Source organism: Euleptes europaea, chromosome 6 (genome assembly GCF_029931775.1).
Source record: "Euleptes europaea isolate rEulEur1 chromosome 6, rEulEur1.hap1, whole genome shotgun sequence".
Lineage (NCBI taxonomy): Eukaryota > Metazoa > Chordata > Lepidosauria > Squamata > Sphaerodactylidae > Euleptes > Euleptes europaea.
Window position 1 is genome coordinate 34,998,450 of NC_079317.1, and position 20,990 is coordinate 35,019,439.

General features: G+C 44.2%; 1 protein-coding gene across 2 annotated transcripts in view; it reads right to left on the minus strand.

Annotated features, from left to right (window-relative positions):
- ESRRB (estrogen related receptor beta) overlaps positions 1 to 19,085 on the minus strand; it is a 194,117-nt gene extending 175,032 nt beyond the window's left edge. The window contains exon 1 of one of the 2 annotated variants that reach the window (XM_056850858.1): positions 18,968 to 19,085. Coding sequence is in view for 1 of the 2 variants with exons in the window: in XM_056850856.1 (XP_056706834.1) it covers positions 18,968 to 18,969 (2 nt within the window). In the remaining variant the exon portion in view is untranslated. The remainder of the gene's footprint in view (positions 1 to 18,967) is intronic. The other variant, XM_056850856.1, reaches the window with a different exon arrangement.
- Positions 19,086 to 20,990: the final 1,905 nt, after the last annotated feature.

The following is a 20,990-nucleotide window of genomic DNA, read 5'->3' on the forward strand; positions in this document are numbered from 1 at the left end:
AAGTCGCCTCACTCTCCCTTCGTGTTTTCCCCACGTTTTCTGGATGCTGTTTAAGCTCAATTGGAAAGACTGCCTCGATTCCAAATTGAATGCTGGTCCTGTGCATACTTGTCAATTCGGGTTTCTCTCCCCACGCCCATTCTCGCTTCTCCTTCCCCTTTTCTTTCCCCCTCATCTAACCTCTTCCCTTGAAGTAATTTTTTTTTCTTTTTTGGCGAGTGTAGGGCTAGCAAGAGAATGCTGGAATACTATGAGGCTGCTTATTTGGTCAGTCTCACAGCGAGTGTTGGTCAGTTTCAGATCTCAACCGGATCCAAGTGCAGGACTAGCCAAAGAATACTGCAATAATCACAAATGACCTATGCAGCTGCTTATTTGGTCAGTTTCAAAGTGAATGTATTAGTTACAGACTTCAGCCAGATGGAAAAAAGCCAGGCTGATTTGCTGCCCTCCCTATAGGTGTCCTTAGTGACCACTCCCCCCTTGGTTCAGATGCTCCAAATTTTCACTGGCACATGGAGAAATTTACTATGAGTAATCCCAAGAACTCCAAGAATGTATTCAGGGGGAAAAGCCCCTGTGCAGAGTGATTTGAGAATTCGACTGCAAATACTGTGCATTGAGAGAGCAGCATATCCAACAGAAGCAACCTGTGCATAAAAGGCCTATAAATGGATATGACTTGTTGAGTGGTTAGTAGAAGAGGAACTAAGAACTAGAAGAAGCTGTCTTTGCCTGACTTAGGCTTTGAAGCTTCTCCTTCCTCTAAGGCACCAGGTAAGGGAGTAACAACAGCCTTCACCCATGGAGGGGAGGCAGAACCCTATTATGAGCTTGTCGCCTCTATTGTACTTGAATCTTTGCACCTCTCAGCACAGAAGAAATTCATGTCAGGATCCCTCAGGACCACAAACCTGGAGGTTTGGCCACATAAATAATTGCTTTGGTAATCACCTTATAGCTATTTTTTTTGTCCTGGGCAGCTGTTTGGGGGAAAATGTCGAGCACTTCCCAGTTTTTGGGAAGTAACTCCCATTCAGGTCTACAGACTTGTTCCTAGCGTAGTCATAGCTGAATTCCACCTGCAAGTATCTTGTGTTGTATTGCTTCTGGGTCTGTATTATTCTGTATTCCAATATGGAGGATACTGGTAGTGGGGTCAGCTCAAGAAACAAGATTTGTCTACTTCTGACCAAAGGTCCTTGAAGTCTGAAGAAGCCCATCTTTCAAGGAACCGTATGTCTTTCTCAGAAACAATTACCCATACATACAGTTTTTGCATTTGTATACTAGCCCAGCCTCCCTTCTCCATGCTCTTCCACTCTTTGGAATCCAGGCAGCTCTGTCTGTCTTTCTACTTACTGACATAGTTTAAACCAGTCTTTCCCCAGAGGAGACCACAGTATTTTAAGGGCATCATAAGAACATATGAACAGCCCTGCTGGATCAGACCAGTAGTCCATCTAATGCAGCAACCCATCTCAAACAGTGGCAAACCAGTTACTCTGGAGGGCCAACAATAGGGCATAGAGGTCAAGGCCTTCCCCTTACGTTGCTGCCTGCCACTGGGATTCAGAGGTTGACTGCCTCTGACTGTGGAGGTCTCCTTCAGTCACCATGGCTCGTAGCCACTGATCGACCTCTCCTCCATGAATCTGTCTTTTCAAAGTCCCTTTTAAAGCTATCCCCACTTTCATATTATTTATGAACAAATTAACTCAGTTTCTCATGAATGCTTGCAGGGGACTGCACAAAGCTATGGGTAGCAATAGCTTTGTGAAGGCCCATTGCAAGCATTCATGGGAAACTGAGTTTTCCCACAATTCTTTGGTGAAGAAGCGGCCATTACAGACTATGAAAAGTACCGTAAGTACTTTTAAAATCCTCCCAGGGGGCATTTTTCAATGCTTTTCTATGGAGGAGGGGGGTGATCCTTTCAAGATCCCATAAAAGTGGACCCCCTGACCCACTCTTCACCAAACTTTGGGGTTCATGCAAGGAGAGTCCTTTGAAGCTACGCTGTGAATTTGGTGACTCTATCTTGAAAAATGCCCCCCCCCCCCGGGAAAATTTTAAAAGTACTTACTTTTCATAGTCTAATGGCAGCTACTATAAAATTTGGGAACTCCAAAAATCTCCAAAAATGCCCCCACAGGAGCTTTGAAAAAAATCCCCATAGACTAAAATGGGCCCTAATGTTTCTGGTAAAGCCAAATACCCCTTTACTGATATGGATATTTGGCTTTTGCCAGGTTTGCCAGAAAAAAATCGGGCCCAATAAACCCGAAATATACCTTTTCTTTCTCTTTTTTTTCTTCTTTTTTTTTTGCACAACCCTATATAAGACCCATTCATGCTGGGAGGAAAATGAATACATATACATATATGCACATTCTGCATGCTACAGTGGTTAAGGTGTTCACATCCCCACTCTGCCATGGAAACTTGCTGGGTGACCTTGGGCCAGTCACACACCCTCAGCCTCTACCCTGGCAAGTATTTGGATGGGAGACCTCCAAGATATACCAGGGCTGTGATGCAGAGGCAGGTAATGGCAAACCACCTCTGAACGTCTCTAGCCTTGAAAATGCTATGGGGTCACCATAAGTCAGCTGTGACTTGACAGCAAAAAAAATGCACATCCCTGGTTACACGGATGGTTTTGTACTTGCTGTGGTTTGGAATTTCAGTAGAGGCTGATAGAACATGGTGCGTTCCTGAAACTGGGAGGATTCTAGTGTCTTTGCAGCTGCATCAAAGAGCACAATTTCCCCCCAGCAGCAAACAGAGGCACAAGATGCGTTACACTCAACACCTCTACACACAGGGCTGCTTCATTGTAAACGACTCCTCATTCTGGTTAGTTATGATTAAAAATGCTCATCTTCCAGGGAGGCCTTGGAGTGGAACTCAGCTGGAAATTGAATCATTAATATTCCCTCGCCTGTCCATTGCTGCGATTTCTTACCTTTTCACAAGCAATTGCTACTGGCGCAACAGTTTATGTTCTGAGATGAAAGCAAGGCAAGGAGGCTTGAGATCCTAACTGTCCACCCATGATCCTTTTCATCAGTTCCCCGCCAGGTCTGCCAACATCTGACATACTGGCTAGGCAGCAACACTAATCTCTGTCCTGACGTTTTCCATCATTTTGCACTTGTTCCTAATTTGCTTGTCCATGCAACCTCAAAGTACCCAAGACAATCCCTTGGGTAAACCAGTAAACATTATCCCTAGCTAAAGGGCAAGCAGAGAAATGCTTGAAGAAAGGAGGAAGCCCAAGGTCAAATACATGAGTCAACAGGCTGCCTCAAGCATTTGGAGAAGTGGCATATAAATGTTTTGGATAAATAAATGGCAAGAAACAACACAAGAGAGTTGCCTTTTGCACTTGTACTCTACATTTACCAATCGAGAATTTTTAGCCAATACAATTTAGCTGATGTTGACGCACTCCAAGATTAGTCACTAGCTGGAGAACTCCAACAAAGAGATAGCATATAACAGGATCCCAAAACCAAAATGGACGTTTTTTCTCATTTCTACCTTATTTGTAGTGCATTATTGTACAGAATATGTACAAATTCCACAAACTCCTGTTTTCTAGCAGTTGTGGATAGGAAATTCTTCAGAGAAAGAAATATACATGACTGTGTATCTAGGAGTTTGTATAAATGAGAGCTGATTTCAAAGACTCTTAACAGCGCTGATCTACTTTTATCTCAAATTCGAGATAAAACAGGTCTCTGAAAATGCGGGCAAAATGCAAGGAAACACAGGGGAAGAGCAAGGTGACCTCTGATGGTCGGAAATGGCATGCGTAATCAAAACAAAGGCCCAAAGTCATTGGAGGGGTGATGGTGAGGGAAACAGCCATGCATAAAAGGACTATAAATAAAATGAAAGTATCCAATTCTGAGCTTCTTTAAGGAAGAATGGGATGTAGCTGAATACAGTGGTCATAATGTTTAATCCCCTACTATCTCTTAACTTCACGATATTAACACTGAATGTCACCTAATTTATTTATATTTATAGGTGGCCTTTGCCATCAACCATGGTGGCTCAAAGCAGCTTACAAAAACACCTGATCCACAAGTTACGGTTTTAAAAAAAAGAAAGAAAAACATAGCTATACAGCTAATCCTCAAAATAACAACCTGCTTATGAAATTAACTGGAAAGAAGGCCTTGCATGTCTTACAAAGAGTGGAACGCATAGCGCCCCATCACACCTTCTTGGGGAATGGCATGGCCACAATGCTTGAGCCGTCACTGAAAAAGAGCAGGCCTGGGTTTGAACAGACAGCTTGAAGGGAGGGCTTGAGTAAGAGACGGTCCTGGAAAGATCTAAGGTGCAAGCCGATTCATAACAAATTGTTTCTTTGTTCTTAATCATAAAAACAGCTCTTCAGACAAGGCAACTTTATTTATACAGGTGTATTTATGAAATGAGGGTGTGGAATGGTATAGTATAGCTCAATCTCGTCAGATCCCAGAAGCTAAGCTGGGTCAGTACTTCGAAGGTAGACCTCCAAGGAAGACTCTGCAGAGAAAGGCAATGGCAAACCACCTCTGCCTCAGCACTTGCCTTGAAAGCCCCACCGGGGGTCGCTATAATTCGGCTGTGACTTGACAGTCCTTTTACACACACACATTTATGAAATAAGCATATGATACACAGATCTCAGCCAATGACTATTAGCCACCTCCTTAAACTTGGGCTCGATCCCGGTTTTCTGAGTGCCACTTTGGGAAAGATCTGAGATCCATCATGACCGGGGGAAAGCATCTGCCTAAAATCCTAAACGCTCCCTGCTAGCCCCCCAAAGTTCCAAATGCCCCCCCACAAGATCTGCAGATTGCCCCTTGGGTTGCCCCACTGTTCCTGTGAAGCATCACTGGTGTAATAAATCTCAACATGTGACATGATGTCACCACACTGGAAGCTTCCCTGGCTATAGTTCACCCCGCTGGCTGCCACTTGCCAGCCAGGGTGGGGAAGTTCTCCCTATAAAGATGCCAACCTCCAGGTGGTGGCTGGAGATCTCCCACTATTGCAATTGATCCCCAGGCCCTCCCCTCTCTAAACCCCACCCTCCTCAGGCTCCACCCCCCAAATATAGCAGGCTAAAATGCACACCACAGACGGAAGCAACCGGAGGAAGGAAGGTTTGCGGCCCTTGCTGCTGAAATCATGGCCCTTTCACACACCCCTTAACTGGGGGCAGCTCTGTGTTTAAACCTACACAACTACAATCATCTTGTTTCATTTGCCTCACTCAGACCCCACTATGGATCTGAAATATGGGCTATAATTTCCTGAGGTGAAGCGAGGTAGACAAATGAAATGCCACAAAGCAGATACATGGCTATGGCAGCAGATCGGGCTGTTGTACTTCCAACTGAACACAGCCTAAACGCATTTTTCTGTCACTCTCTGTGAAACCTCGAGTTCATTACCTTGCCATTACTGTGTGCGCCAAGTGCCATCAAGTCGCTTCCGACTCATGGCGACCCTATAAATCAATGCCCTCCACTAGTAGGTCAACTGTATTTTCACACGTGGACAAGACAGAGCAGGGCCTTGTTAAAATTAAACCTCTGGGATGTTGGTCATTCACCGGCGTTGTGGGGTATTCTACAATGGAAGGGCGGGGGGGCACTCACCTGGAACACTCTCCCCTTCTTGGCTAATTATTCCCCTTCTGCTTGAACCTGGCTGGGCTCCTGCTTCCCCATGTCCTCAGCTAGCACCGGCTGGCTCAGTTCTGCCACGCCGGCCCTCCCCCTCCCTCCCCAAGGACAAGCAAAGTTATTACAATAATGAATTAGCCAGGCTGCTTACCGCTGCCAGTGGCGAAGGCAATTATCCCACTCTGTGTCCCCAGCCACTGCTCCGCTCCCTCATAAAGAGAGGCTTTTGGGGCTGCTTTGTGCTTTGATTGGAAATGAAGAGATTGCTAATTAGGGAACCCCTGCTGGGACCAGGCGGGCAGGAACAATGGCGAAATGGACAGAGCCCCGCGTGTCCCTTTCCAGGCGGGGGTGGGGAGAGGGATGTGCGCGCCTCCGCAATGTAGTGCATCCACACACGCACCATAAACAAGAGGGGAGACAATTTTATAGAGCTTTTCACCTTTTAAAGCATGCTAATTTGTTAATGGGGGAGCTATAATTTGCTATGTGTTTGCATAGGTCAATGCCTATTGTTTCTGCGCATAATGCGTACACATACAGAGTCAGCTTGAGTCACATTCCCTTGAAATGCATTCCTACACAGTTCAATTTCTATCCCCACCACTCCCACTAGATAGTATTTTTCAATCTAGTTTTTCAATGGAAAGCTCATAGGGCTTGTTATGCTCAGAATCCTGCAAAATATGCCCCAGCTGTTTTTCCTTTTGCATGATCCCCCCCAAGCCCCTCAACAAGCCTTTGCTGCTCTTCCCCGCCCCCTACCAAGGAGGTCCAGAATGAAAGGGGTGCCTTGCTGCAGAGGAGACAGGCTTGCTTTGGAGTGAGCAAGTCCTGCAGGTACGTGGCTGCCTTTGGGGGGGTGGGGGCACTTGATACTTAAGCCAGTCCTGGAGAGGGGGAGGCAAAGGTGGGTGGAAACGAGAGGTAAAACGATAGGATGCACTTTTACTGTCATCTTGGATCGATCGTAGTTTCTGCTGTCTGTTTTTGATACTTTCGTTTGTCGTTTTTTTAAAAATCCTAGATTATAGTCTCACCTGGGCTTTCAAAGAATTAAAGCAAATTAAAAGGTCACAGGATAGTGTAGGCAGTTTGGGAGGCAGGGAGCAGCAGCAGAATTGTGTTGATGGTAGGGGAAAGTGCCATCAAGACACAGCTGACTTATGGCGACCCTGTAAGGTTTTCAATGCATGAGGTGTTCAGAGGAGGTTTGCCATTGCCTGGCTCCACATGAGCTGAGAAAGTTCTGAGAGGACTGTGATTGGCCCAAGGTCACCCAGCACAGTTCATGTGGAGGAGTGGGGAATCAGACCCGGTTCTCCAGATTCGAGTCCACCACTCTTAACCACTACACCATGCTGGCTCTCACAGAATTGTGTTACAGCTTCCTAAAGGCCTGATTTTACCGATCCAGCAGAGGCCCATGACTCTTAGGCGGCCACATTCTGAAGAACTTTCTCAACACCAATGGCTACACAAAACACAAAGCCGCTTTTCTAGGGATGCCAGCCTCCAGGTGTGACCTGGGGATCCCTTGGAATTACAGCTTATCTCCAGACTACAGAGATCAGTTTCACTGAGGAAAATGGAGGCATGGAAGGTGGACTCTATGGCATTGTACCCCACTGAGGTCCCTGTTCTCCCCAGGCTCCATCCCCAAATCTCCAGGAGTTTCCCAACCTGGATCTGGCAACCTACCCCCCCCCCATCCCCTTCTGGTGGCAAGTGGGGACCGGACAACCCTACACTTTTCCCAAGGACAAAGCATTGTCATTTGAGTCCCAGGAAACCACAATATCCCTGCAAGGGAGGCACAGTCTGGATGAAGGCAGATGGACCCCGTGAAACAAATGAAAACTAACTGCATATGTGTCTGGAAGTTGTCTTTCTTTCAGGAATGTACATCTGTCCTCTCTTACTAAACAACCTTCTTGGTGTATCATCCACCTTCCAAAATGGCCTGGCAGAAGTAATGTGTGGGTGTCTTCTCTGGGTAAGGAAAACATGCAAGACCACTTCCATTCGGCTGTTTTTGGAGGCTGGCCCTACTAATTGAGCTCTTCTGACACTGATGTGCACAGCTGAGATTGTTTTTGCTGAGCTAAAATGACTAAACTGAGGCTATCGTATTTTGAGAAGACAAAAGTCACTGGAAAAGACAGTCATGCTAGGAAAAGTTGAGGCCAGCAGGAAAAGAGGAAGACCCAGCAAGAGATGGATTGACTCAATAAAGGAAGCCACAGCCCTCAATTTGCAAGATCTGAGCAAGGCTGTGCTGTCAGAATAGGACATTTTGGAGGACTTTGATTCATAGGGTCTCCATGAGTCGGAAGCGACTTGATGGCACTTAACACACACACAATGCTTTTATGGACATTGGGCTTTTATGGACATTGGGCTCCCCATTTGGGGAGGGGAGAGACTTCAATGCCATAGAATCCAATTGCCAAAGTGGCCATTTTCTAGGTGAACTGATCTCTATCAGCTGGAGATCAGTTGTAACAGCAGGAGACCTCCAGCTACTACCTGGAAGTTGGCAACCCTACAAATTGGGTCCAAGGACCCCCGGATTAAACTCTTTAGAAAAAAGATCATCTAGTTTGGCCCTAAGCTATAGACATACATAACTGAGTGGAAAGCGAGAAATAGGCAAGCAGTAAAAGGCCAGCTTTTAAAAGGCCAGGCGTATCAAGTGGTGAAATTCAGTAATCCAGGGGTGGTAGCATATTATACTCTGGCACATGATGAAGATCAATCACAGTTTGTGTTATGAACTGTGCAGGACAGGAGTTGAACACTATTCATAATATGGAACAATGACCCTTACCCTTTCCTGTGTCCCTTGGTCTGAGTCTGGAGTCTCAAATGGACTGTAACCCTGTGTTGCCTGGAAGTGCCTGAATCAGTCCAGCAGGCCTAGCCGCTGCAGCTCTGAGGATCGCTTCTGCTTTCCCAAAGCAGCCAAAAGGCTGGCTTTACAGCATTCCCAGTGTTGGGGAATAGTCAGAGGCAAGTGCTCTACCAGGCTGCCGCTGTTCCAGTTAAGAAGCAAGTTATTCTGACGATGTGTATTGATAATGTAGCACTTATAGTACAGCAAGATGGTTGCTCCAGGCCCCCAGCAACCTACCTAAGTATAGGGCGGTCGCTACAGAAGGGGTGTCAAACATACGGCCCGTAGGCAGGATTCTGCCCCTTGAGAGCTCTTATCCAGCCCACAAGCCAGCTGGGGTATCCACACATACCCCCAGTACCAATCTGTACTGGTGAGCCCACTGAGGGCTCACCAGCTGGGGCTGCCACCACCCCCCATCTCAATCTGGGCTGGCGAGTCCACTGCGGGTTTGCCAGCTGAGGCAGCCACACACCCCAGTCCCAAGGTGTCAATTATCAAAGACTGTTAAATAAAAGAAAACACTGTAAGAGTGTTGTTGTTTTAATCATGTTTGTATTTTAAGTTAAAAATAAAAAAGTTAATATATATATATATATTTAATTGGCTTTGCCTGTATCTTCTATAAAGTTTGCATCTCTGGTCCCTGGCAACAAATTTTATGGTACACAAGGCCCGGCCCAATCAAGTGACATTTATGTCACGTCCAGCCCTCGTAACAAATGAGCTTGACATCCCTGCGCTACAGGCTTGCTTTCCTCAAGGTTTTACAACAGCAGTGGACAGCAACAGTCTGCAGCAACCATCCTAGTTAGGTGGGCCCCTCGGGTTTTTAGGGCAATGACCCCCACCTTGCCCTATGGGTGCTACATTATTAAAAGCCCATACATTGTTGCAGGGTGGGGAGGGGCTTCAGACTAAAAAAATAATGCTTGCTGTGATTCTCTTGTTTTGGAAAACATCTGACCACACACACTTGCCATATCGAATCATCACACCATTGTTTCATCTTAAGAACATAAGAAAAGCCATGCTGGATCAGACCAAGGTCCATCAAGTCCAGCAGTCTGTTCACACAGTGGCCAACCAGGTGCCTCTAGGAAGCACACAAACAAGACAACTGCAGCAGCATTATCCTGCCTGTGTCCATGGCACCTAATATAATAGGCATGCTCCTCTGATCCTGGAGAGAATCTTGCACACCACTGTTTCCACCGGAAGAACAGAATCAGTTGTAATAGCAGGAGATCTCCAGCCACCACCTGGAGGCTGGCAACCTGGATGAATTACTGTAATGCACTCTACATGGTACTGCCCTTGAAGGCAACCTAGAAACTACCGCTTGTTGAAGTGGCCCATCTGACATCTACTGGAGTCGGTGCCTTTTCCATTGTAGCTCTCCTTTGTGGAATGGGTTCTCTGAGGAGAGGAGGGGAGTACCGCCTGTACAAATCTTCAGGAGACTCTGCAAAGCCATTTTAGTTGCCAGGGCTTCTCATGGGGCACAGATTGCAGGTACCTTTGCAGGGAAAATATCTGAGTGTTTTATTTGGCATTTGAATTCTGATATTGGTATTTGTTGATTTATAAGCTACATTGAGCCATGACTAGGGTTGCCAGGTCCCTCTTTGCCACCGGCGGGAGGTTTTTGGGGTGGAGGCTGGGGAGGGTGGGGTTTGGGGAGTGGGGGGACTTCAATGCCATAGAATCCAATTGCCAAAGCAGCCATTTTCTCCAGGTGAACTGATCTCTCCCGGCTGGAGATCAGTTGTAATAGTGGGAGATCTCCAGCTAGTACCTGGAGGTTGGCAACCCTAGCCATGACAGAATATGGAATATAAATATTTTAATAAAGAAAGAATAAATAAGCTTTGAAACAGGACTTGGAGCTCTATTTCTCTCCTTTCCCACAGTTCAAATCACATATTCTAATAAGAGCAAAACCTGGGAAAGGCAACCTGGGAAGCTATGCAAATGGAGTGCTTTTGCCTCCTGAAGCTACTGGAAAAGTTCTTGCAATATAAAAGGTGCTCATGGGACAAAGGGTTCTGCTGACAACACAGGAAAGTGACATAAAGATCGAGGGGAAGCTAGTCCCCAGGGCCTGGAAATCAATCCAAGTGACGTTTCCCCCCCCCCCCCCGTTTGTTTGAACATTCCCCTCCTGCTCTTGTGACTTTCTCCAATCTTTTAAGCAGAAGTGATAGGATGCCGCTTCCAAAGGGCGACTGGGTATCCTGCACACCAGACGGCTACTGACAAAAACGGCAGCCGGGCTTCTCTTTCTCTGTCCCTTGTAATGTTTAAAAGGGCAAAAAGTGACGTGACATCAGCATGCTGGGAGTTTTCCTGCCCCTGTTCCATTTCATGAGCTGCCACAGGGAAGGGCGGGGGGCCTGATATTCACCCAAGGATATCATATCCCACATTTTGCCTTACTAAACATTACAAAGGTGAAAAGAAGGAGGAGATGCAAGCCTGCCAGTATGTGACGTTTCGGCCTGAGTAGAAAGAACAACAAGTAAGCCAGTGCAAGCTATTCAGCAATGGGCAACAGGCACAGAGCAGGCATGCCAAACTTTCTTCTGTCCAGTAGATAAAGGTAAAGGTCCCCTGTGTAAGCACCGGGTCATTCCTGACCCATGGGGTGACGTCACATTCCAACGTTTACTAGGCAGACTTTGTTTACGGGGTGGTTTGCCAGTGCCTTCCCCAGTCATCTTCCCTTTACCCCCAGCAAGCTGGGTACTCATTTGACCGACTTGGAAGGATAGAAGGCTGAGTCAACCTTGAGCCGGCTACCTGAAACCAACTTCTGTTGGGATCGAACTCAGGTCTTGAGCAGAGCTTGGACTGCAGTACTGCAGCTTACCACTCTGTGCCACAGGGCTCCTCGTCCAGTAGGTAGTTGCTATAATATTGAGGATTATTAAAGTGTATCCCTGCAACAACAACAACAAAAAATTCCTAAATGGTAGAAATTCACCCTACTGCCAGATTTAGACGCAGGAGGCCATGCTACTAAAAAACATATAATGCCTGCAGTGTTCATACTCTGGTTGGACATCTCTTTTTTCCATTCCCAGTGATAATCTTTCAGTAAATGAGAGCATCATGCCACATGAAAGGGGAGATTTCAAGTAGGAAATATTCTTTTATTTTATTTTCAAAGGAAATATCAGGTTTTAAAATACAAAGCCTCAGTGTTTCTCAAGATTAATGCCATCACTACCACCCCATGTGGGTGTACCTTTACAATATATATTTCCACCAATTGGGTGCCTATGCTGTTACAGAGTTAAAAAACAACACACTTTCTAAACCGTAGTGGAGGAAGTGACGCAGTTCTACAAGAAAACTAGAAACATGAAAGCTAGAAAGAAGTAGGATGTATTGTGAAGAGAAAAGAATGTGTAGTCCATCTTGAGCTGAGATTGCAGTTTTCATATTCATCTGAGACCTGTTGTTGGGAGACCCCTAAGAGATCTGCTAAGAGGGTGGATGCTCCTATAAATGGCACACGAAAGGCAAGGAGGAGGATACCAATTCAGAATGATCACTGGTTGCTACCGGTGCAGTGTAGTGGTTAAGAATGGTCGACTCTAATCTGGAGAACCGGGTTTGTTTCCCCACTCCTCCACATGAAGCCTGCTGGGTGACCTTTATCGGCATATACTCAGAAATATGACGTAAGCAGTACACAAAATCTCCAAGTCACAGTTCTCCCAAGTCTCTCACCCCACCTACTTCATAAGGTGTTTGTTGTGGGGAGAGGAAGGAAAGGCAATTGTAAGCCAGTTTTGAGTCTCCTTAAAAAGACAGAGAAAACAGGGTATAAAAACCAACTCTTCTTCTACAGTGTACGCGTTTAGCATTGAGTTATGCTTATGTTTAATGGCTGGAAGCATGTTTCTGCTCAAACAGTGGCAGGAGGAGTTTTGCATACACCCCCCTTTAAGAGAATGCTGGGCACCACACCCTGAGGGTGGGTGAGAAATAACAGGTGCTTGGAGGTACAGCTGATTAGATGGCCACACAGGGGAGACTATTTAAAGCCATCCTGGTTTACTTAGTGTCTTTTTTTTCTGCAGAGCTTCCCTCTCTCTGGCAAGAACATTGGGTTAGCCAGATGCTATAGGGCTGAGCAGGAATTTTTTGGGTCCCTATCAAATGACCTAGATAGCCCAGGCTAGCCTGATCTTGGAAGCTAAATGAGGTTGGCCTCGGTGAGTATTTGGATGGGAGACCACCAAGGAATACCAGGGCTGCTGCGCAGAGGCAGGCAACGGCAAACCACCTCTGAATGTCTCTTGCCTTGAAAACCCTACGAGATCGCCATCTCAGCTGTGATGACGGCAAAAAGAAAGAAAGAAAAAAATTGAAGGAGCCTGGATCATGGAGATTTTTTTCACCTGTTCTCCATATATTGTATATCTTCATTCGACACACGATTATATTTTATTTCAACATTTGATATCTTTACTGATATTTCACAATATTTGATAGTCGGGTGCAAAGGTATTTACTATTTGGCTGAATATAGTTGATAGACAGTGGTATATCACAACAGTTTTTAAACGGCTTACCTTCAGGAAGTACTTTTCAAACTTTTCACTACCAGGCAATCTCCTTGTTCCTGTAATACTTTGCAATCTTGCTTTAGGGTTGCCAGGTTTCCTTCTATGGTGGGAGACCTCCCAGTGGCAACCCACTTTGCCTGTCACCACTGCAAGCGGCAGTAGGAGAAAATTGTTAAAAACCCATCAATAGGGTTGCCAACCTCCAGATAGTAGCTGGAGATCTCCTGTTATTACAGCGGATCTCTAGCCGACAGAGATCTGCTCACCTGGAGAAAACAGCCGCTATGGGAATGAAGTCCCTCCCTTCCCCAAACCCCACCCTCCTCAGGCTCCACCCCAAAAATCTCCAGGTATTTCCCAACCGGGAGCTGGCAACCCTACCCATCAATGGCATATGTGCCATGATGTCACTTCTAGGGAAACACTAAAAATGACAGAGGGTAGCTCTAGGAATTACCAGAATCTGTATAGTTTTACCACAGAGTTTCCGGCAATTCTTAAAGTTCTATGGTTTTACTGTAGAGTTTCCAGAGAGTCCTAAAGCTACCCGCTGTTTCTCTAGGTTTGCCCCAAAAGTGGCATCATGGAACACTCAATGCTGTGTGCCTCCCCATGCGCCGCCTTCTCCCATCTCCCACTGGTTGCCTGGCATGGCATGGCGACCCTGTATTGGATGCCCTTAGTTCGCACAGGGCAGTGCTGGGCATCACCATAGCCCTTGCAAACTGAGGATGTGTTGTAGAAATACACCATATCCCTGTAAGCAGGAAAATCAGAGGTGGTAGTCAAGTTGTGTCTCAACTATTTTTTCACTGATAAGCTAAAGAATCCAGAGTTACAGAAAATAGTTTGAAAATCACTAATATATCATATTTAACAGGATTTGTGGCTGATATGTAAAGGGGTGGATGATTACCGTTCTATAGTTTTTGATAGATAACATGAAATTATAATACTATCTGATGCAATGATAATTAGTTGGCAGCTTATGAGATTTCATCTCTAAAGCCTTGCAAAATCAGAACAACCAAGATATGCCAACATATGTAAAGCAATTGCACTTTGAGTCAGCAGCCTACTGAATACCGGTGCTTGGAGGCAACATTAGGGGTAGGGTTGCCAACTGCCAGGTAGTAGCAGGAGATCTCCTTCTAATTCAACTGATCTCCAGCCGATAGAGATCAGATCACCTGGAGAAAAATGGCCGCTTTGGCAATTGAACTCTATGGCATTGAAGTCCCTCCCCTCCCCAAACCCCACCCTCTTCAGGCTCCACCCCCAAAATCTCCCGCCGGTTGAGACGAGGGACCTGGCAACCCTAATTAGGGGTGAAGGCCTTAGCCTCTGTGCCCTGTTGCTGGCTTTCCTGGGCAACTGTTTGGTTGCTGTGTGAAACAGAGCGCTGGACTAGATAGGCCACTGGCCTGACCAAGCAGGGCTCTTCTTATATTCCTAGAGTTCAACATTTTCACAAACTGCACATTCAAAATTTTGCTTAGAAATGCCTTGCTATAAATTCTGTTTTAGTTTTACATCCTGCCCACACTGGCACTGCCAGAGATGACTGGAATCTCTCGTCCCAGAGGCATATATCAGCACTAAGGACAGGAAGGGAGGTCCATTAGACAACACACAGAGAGGGCTGATCATTTGATTGCTCTGATATGTCCACAGAGTGTAACCAACATTACAAAATCATCAAGCTATCATATGCAGCATGGAACCAGCCCACTGTAACACATTGGGCTGTGGCTCAGTGGCAGAGCATCTGCTTGGCATGCAGAAGGTCCCAGGTTCAATCCCCGGCATCTCCAGTTAAAAAGACTAGGCAAGTAGGTGATGTGAAAGACCTCTGCCTGAGACCCTGGAGAGCCGCTGCTGGTCAGAGTAGACAATACTGACTTTGATGGACCAAGGCTGATTCAGTATAAGGGAGCTTCATGTACACATTCTGTGAAGACAAGACAATGTACTGGTGTTAGAATTTCCAACCTCCAGGTGGTGGCTAGAGATCCCCCGCTATCACAACCACCAGGCGACAGAGATCATTTCACCTGGACAAAATGGCTATTTTGGAAGGGGGACTCTATGGCATTATAACCCATTGAAGACCCTGCCCTAACCAAACCCTGCCCTCCTCAGGCTCCACCTCTAAAATCTCCAGGTATTTCTCAACCCAGAGCTGGCAACCCAAACTGGTGGTTGCAGTCAAAAAGGGGTTCACTAAGAATAAAAAAAAACACCAATAGGAATAAACTGAAAATTAAGTTTTTTTAAACTGCAAAGTTCTCAGAATAGCAGCTTCCCTTCTCAAGAATTCATAAAGCCCACCATTAAAATTTGACTTTCTTGGCAGCTTCTACTAAGGCCTTGATACAACCCATGCCATGCTTATGGGCCTGCCTACAAGAGAGCTGCTCTGAAGCATCACTTCACTTTGTTTTACATATCTCACTGCAGTTTCCATTTTAACATTGCAGGATGATTATTCTCCCCTCACCCCCTACACACACCCTTACTGAACTGAAGTTGTACAGCAGTTGAAAATGCTGATGGCTTAACTGGTTTCATTTTTTTGCATAGCAGCCCTGAGGGGTTTTAACTCTTTCCGCTGCACTGAGATCCTGCTTTTGGAGTTCAATGTTTAACTCGCGCTAGGAGACTCATAAATATTCGGAGTCACTCTCTCTCTCTCTGTTTGATTAGGAAATGAGCCTTTAACTCAATGTAATCCCCAAGCCATTAACAAAAAAGCCCTCAACAGCTCCACTATTAGAATTTCACTTCTAACCCACAGAGGATTGAATTAGATTAACATAACTACCAGCAATCTGAGTTTATTTTCTGTGCCAGAAAGAAATGTGTTTTCTGGAAAGTGGGGGGGAGCATAAGAATAATGAAAGGTAAAAATTGAGAGATGATAAAGGGATAGAATGATGCAGAGGTGAAGAAATAACGGGGGAAAGGCAAAATAGCTGCTCAATCTTACAAATTTGTGGCTGGTTACTGCTTATTTTTACTTAGGCCTTCATGATTTGTAACATTTTAAATAACACTAGTTGATCCTTCCCACCTTCTTGGTGTTTAATTCATCCTCTCAGGCAGGTATCACTTCCAAATTTCACACACCTGTATAGTCTGCTTGGCATGTGTGTAATACACAATCTCCATGAGATGATGAAACACAAAGAAAAAAGGGTTAGTAAAGTGGGTCAAACAAAAGAACTTCACACTTATAATAAGTGTAAACAGATGAGGAGGGAAAGGATAAGGGTCTCTACACACACACACACACACCTATCACTAACAACCCAGTTAAAAACTGCATTTGAAAAGTCACTTTAGATATGACAGTAGTGTCTAGTACCTGGATCCACATAATACCACTTTTTAGCGAAGTAGGAATGAAATAACAGTACTCTGTTTTCTACACACTACATCAGAGTTTTCCTAGAATTTATCTAACCCACAAGAAAGTGGGAAATAGGTGGCGCCGCATAGTTTATTTGAGTACTAGATAGGACATGACATTTGACACACACACCCCTCAAAGGCACAACAAGAAATCTACTGGCTGAACATGAGGGAACTTGTAAGTAACAAAACATACACACAAGGAGAGTACACAGGTCTACTCAGAATCCTACTCGGGTCTATTTAAAGGGGCTTACTCCCAAGAAATCATTCTTTAGGACTGCACTGATGAACACAAAACCAGATGAAATTTAATTACTTTGTAAACACATCCACAAAATAGGCCAAAATTATTAAACTTCTAGAAAAAAAAGAGGAATATTGTTGAAGGCTTTCACGGTCAGAGTTCATTGGTTCTTGTAGGTTATCCGGGCTGTGTGACCGTGGTCTTGGTCAGGAAAACGTCAGGAAAGAAAATACCAAGACCACGGTCACACAGCCCGGATAACCTACAAGAACCAAAAAAGAGGAAGTTTGAGAAAAATTGCTCAAGAATCCTGATACTGCAGAAGTGTTTATTAATCATGAATTATTGCAGGTATATTAATATTAACATCTTACAACTTTGGAGAATTTATTATGGGAAAGAAACAAGGATTAGATTCCCTCATTTGCCAAATACAAATACTTAAAAATATCAGTACATTTGAACTACCTATACAGACTATGGTCTGTTTTTAATAATGAAAAAATTCTTTTAACTGATTTATTGCAGGACCTAATGCAAACATAGAGTTATTTTACATTGTAATTCCAGCTTCAGTTCACAATATTTCAAAAGAAAATATAACAAACACAAGAAGACATTATGTAAAACCAACAAAAATTACTTCTAGTAAAACCATGTAACTTTTCAGTTTAATAAAGTGCAAGTAAAATATTTATCAAGATGCTAGTATCACTGGATTATGTACATGTTTTTCCAAATGCGTTTTAAGTTTTGATGATCATCTGAAACTTTTTGTTCTTATGTTTAATCAGATTTTTCTGTTATGCCAACATACGTAGTGTTTTGTACAGGATGTTATGAAGTTCAGAAGAATAAGTCTGGAGTTATACAAATAGCTAAAAATGAACATACAAAGTACAAAAAATTTTGAATGAAGTTTATACTGAGAAAAAAGAAGCAAGAACCCATTATATACATTTTACACAAAAGATGGCGTATTGAACAATCTCCTCAACTATTCACACATCATAACACTTTATTCAAACCAGCACTAAACTGAACACAGTTTAGATAAAGCATATTTCAAAACTGTGATTCATTTTGTTCAACTAAAACTAGCAAGCTTAACATGTTCTCTCAAAAGAAATTTAGCAAATCAATTCTATTTTTGAGATTTAGATAATTTTTTTAAAAGAGAAAGAGGAGAAGCAAAACACTGCAATCTTTATAAAAGGTAGATACTTTTAAAAATCTTTTAAAGTAAATTCAGCAGGTACAGTAACACTTTTTTTGAGTAACAAAATAATGTTTTGACTACATTGATGGTTTGCTAAAATAAAACCACCTAAGCAATAAAAAGTAACTATCCATTTTCTTTATATTTTTATAACATGAGGTCCTCTGCATTTTCTCCTTCACAGAAGATGTTACAAAAGGGCATTTTTGCATGCTGGATGTCTTAAAACAAGCTTCTAGCCTCTAACCATAGACATAATACATTGACACTGACACAGACGTCACAATACTGTCTTCCCAAAGTCATGTGTGTTCCTTTGGTCACTAGTGAATGTCCTACTCTCATCAGATACTTTTTTTTTTTAAGTGAGACACTTTAAAAGCTCAGACCTTATGCACTGACTAATGTTCCATTTCACATTTATATATTAGAGAACATTCATGCCAAAGTTGCAAGGGATAGTTTTGAGGTGTGAAATTATTTCAAAAGAATGTTTATACCGCTGAAGTTTGCCAGTTTCCAGACTTTATAGCAATGCTGGGGAAATATCACTTGTCCTTGACAAGCCCTTAAACTGAGTTATGCTATACACTGACCTTTTGGAGCACCAGCACTCTGAACTATTTCCATTCCCCAAACAGTACCTACTTGTCACAAACTTTTGTTTGTTTGCTCCAAGATGAAAAAGGCACCATAACTACGATAACAAAAACCAGCCCATCAAGACCTCTAATCTGTTTGCTTGCCTGTGAGTCACTTTGATGTTCTGTTAGCAAACGTGAAGCTGGACTTTATTTTCCCCCCTCCTTCAGTCCTGTGAAGGTGTATGCACCCATAATTTCTAGCCCAAATAAAAAGACTGATGCAGGGGAGAAACCAGATCCCAAAAGAAAAGGGCAGAAATTCGGTACTCACATGCTTCAGGTTGCGAGATGAACCTCAGGACCAGGGTAGAATTTCCGTTGCCCCTCAGGTGTCTCTAATTGCTGATTAAATACCTTTTTGTTCTGCCTGCGCCAGCCGAGAGCCCCCTCTGCGTCTCTGTCTTTCTTTGTGACTAAGGACACAGTACTCTGAGTCCCAACCTATAAATAGATTCCAGCTCCGTGATTGATATAACAGGCAGTTGACAAGGGGGGTGGAAATAAGCAGGTCTTAGGCAAAGCAGCAAAAGCCGGGCTTTCAACCCCACACTGCATCCAGGGAGGAGCCCCCCCACAGTCACCCGTGGGCAAAGCAAAGGAAAAGTACTTTGCAATTACTTCCCCGGCAACATTGCCAGAACTTCAGGCCTGGGAAGCACAAGGAACCAGAACACGATGCATTCAAAAGAACTCGGAATGTAAATGATCTCGCCAAGGCCTCCAATGTAGTTTAAGTCAACTCCCAAATTGCGCACGGTGGCTTTTAAAATCCCTCTTCCCATAGTCACACAGAAAATGACAACTGGATTCGTCCTGCTGGCCGCAGCCAACCTTCATTGCAAAAGAGGTGAGACAGAGAACAAGAGTTTGCTTTTTTCAAAGCACCAGTTGATCAGGAAACTCCCTGTCCGCACCCCAGGTATTGCTAAAGTTTCCCCCTCATAAAGGATTTCCCAGCTCATAGTATTCTCCTGAAGCATCAGATCCACATGCCTCTCCTTTGGGGGAGCTGATATAGATTGGATTATTGGTCTTAAAGATGTCTTTTAGTACCGGGAAAGCCCCATACGTTCCAGACAGAGGAGACGGTGCTAATGGAGGACCAAATACCACTGGGACTAGTTATGGATGGCTAACCTATGGGGGAGTGGGGATCCTGCCCTGCCAGCTTCTGGAAACACTGAAGACAGTTGCAGCAATGTTGAATAGATCTTTTCCACTCCTAATTATTATGATTGTATTCAAGTAGTATGCTCAAGTTCTACAGAAACTGTATTTGTTGGCAACTGCCTTAAGCTTGATTTATCTTTTCTTTTCTAGCTGTTCAGAGCTTCAAACAAAAACGAGAGCTCTGAAGAATATATTGTGGGCACATCTACATTATTCACTTATATTAGTTTGAAACTGGTTGAACTGTCACAGCTAGGGTTGCCAGGTCCCTCTTTGCCACCAGCGGGAGGTTTTTGGGGTGGAGCCTGAGGAGAGTGGGGTTGGGGAGGGGCTTCAATGCCTTAGAGTCCAATTGCCAAAGCGGCCATTTTCTCCAGGCGAACAGATCTCTATTGACTGGAGATCAGTTGGAATAGCAGGACATCTCCAGCTAGTACCTGGAGGTTGGCAACCCTAGTCACAGCTTCCCTTATAAAACTAGCCTCTTCACAAAGCTAGAGTTGAAGGAAACCATCACAGTAGTTCTGAAGTCTGTAGAAGGTCAGACTCAAAAGAACGATGCAGCTCAGAGAGATTTGTAACTTATAATGTCTGGAATTCCCTGACCTGATTTTAACTGAGAGAGTCAGATCTCAGGTGTGAGGGAATATATCTCCCACATTCTGCAACAGCCCTAGTTTGGATTGGGACCATGGCATAGGGGAAGAGCCTTCCCTCTCTGTGACATTTTCCTGACCCAAAATGACCCCAGGGGTGTTTTTTGCCCTGTTGGGGAACTGTATACTAACTGATGGTGTACAAATCATAATATATAATTTTATCCTTTGGTACTAGGGAATATAGAAAGACATGCGGGGGGAGTCAGAATGAGATGGCCTTACTGGTGAACATACTGGGAAAATCTTCCACTCAGTTATAAATATTAATTTAAATGTAACTAATGGGAGCATCAAAATAGGAAACACTCATACACAGATGAACGGGGATTTACTTGCAAGATTCCCATTCTTATATCACAGATCTGTGCCTGAGCCTCCCACAGTCATCACAGTTACACATAGCTGAAGGCTGTTTTATTCCTCTGTTTTGTGGCAGCATATCCTCCATTGATTTAAGTCAGGACA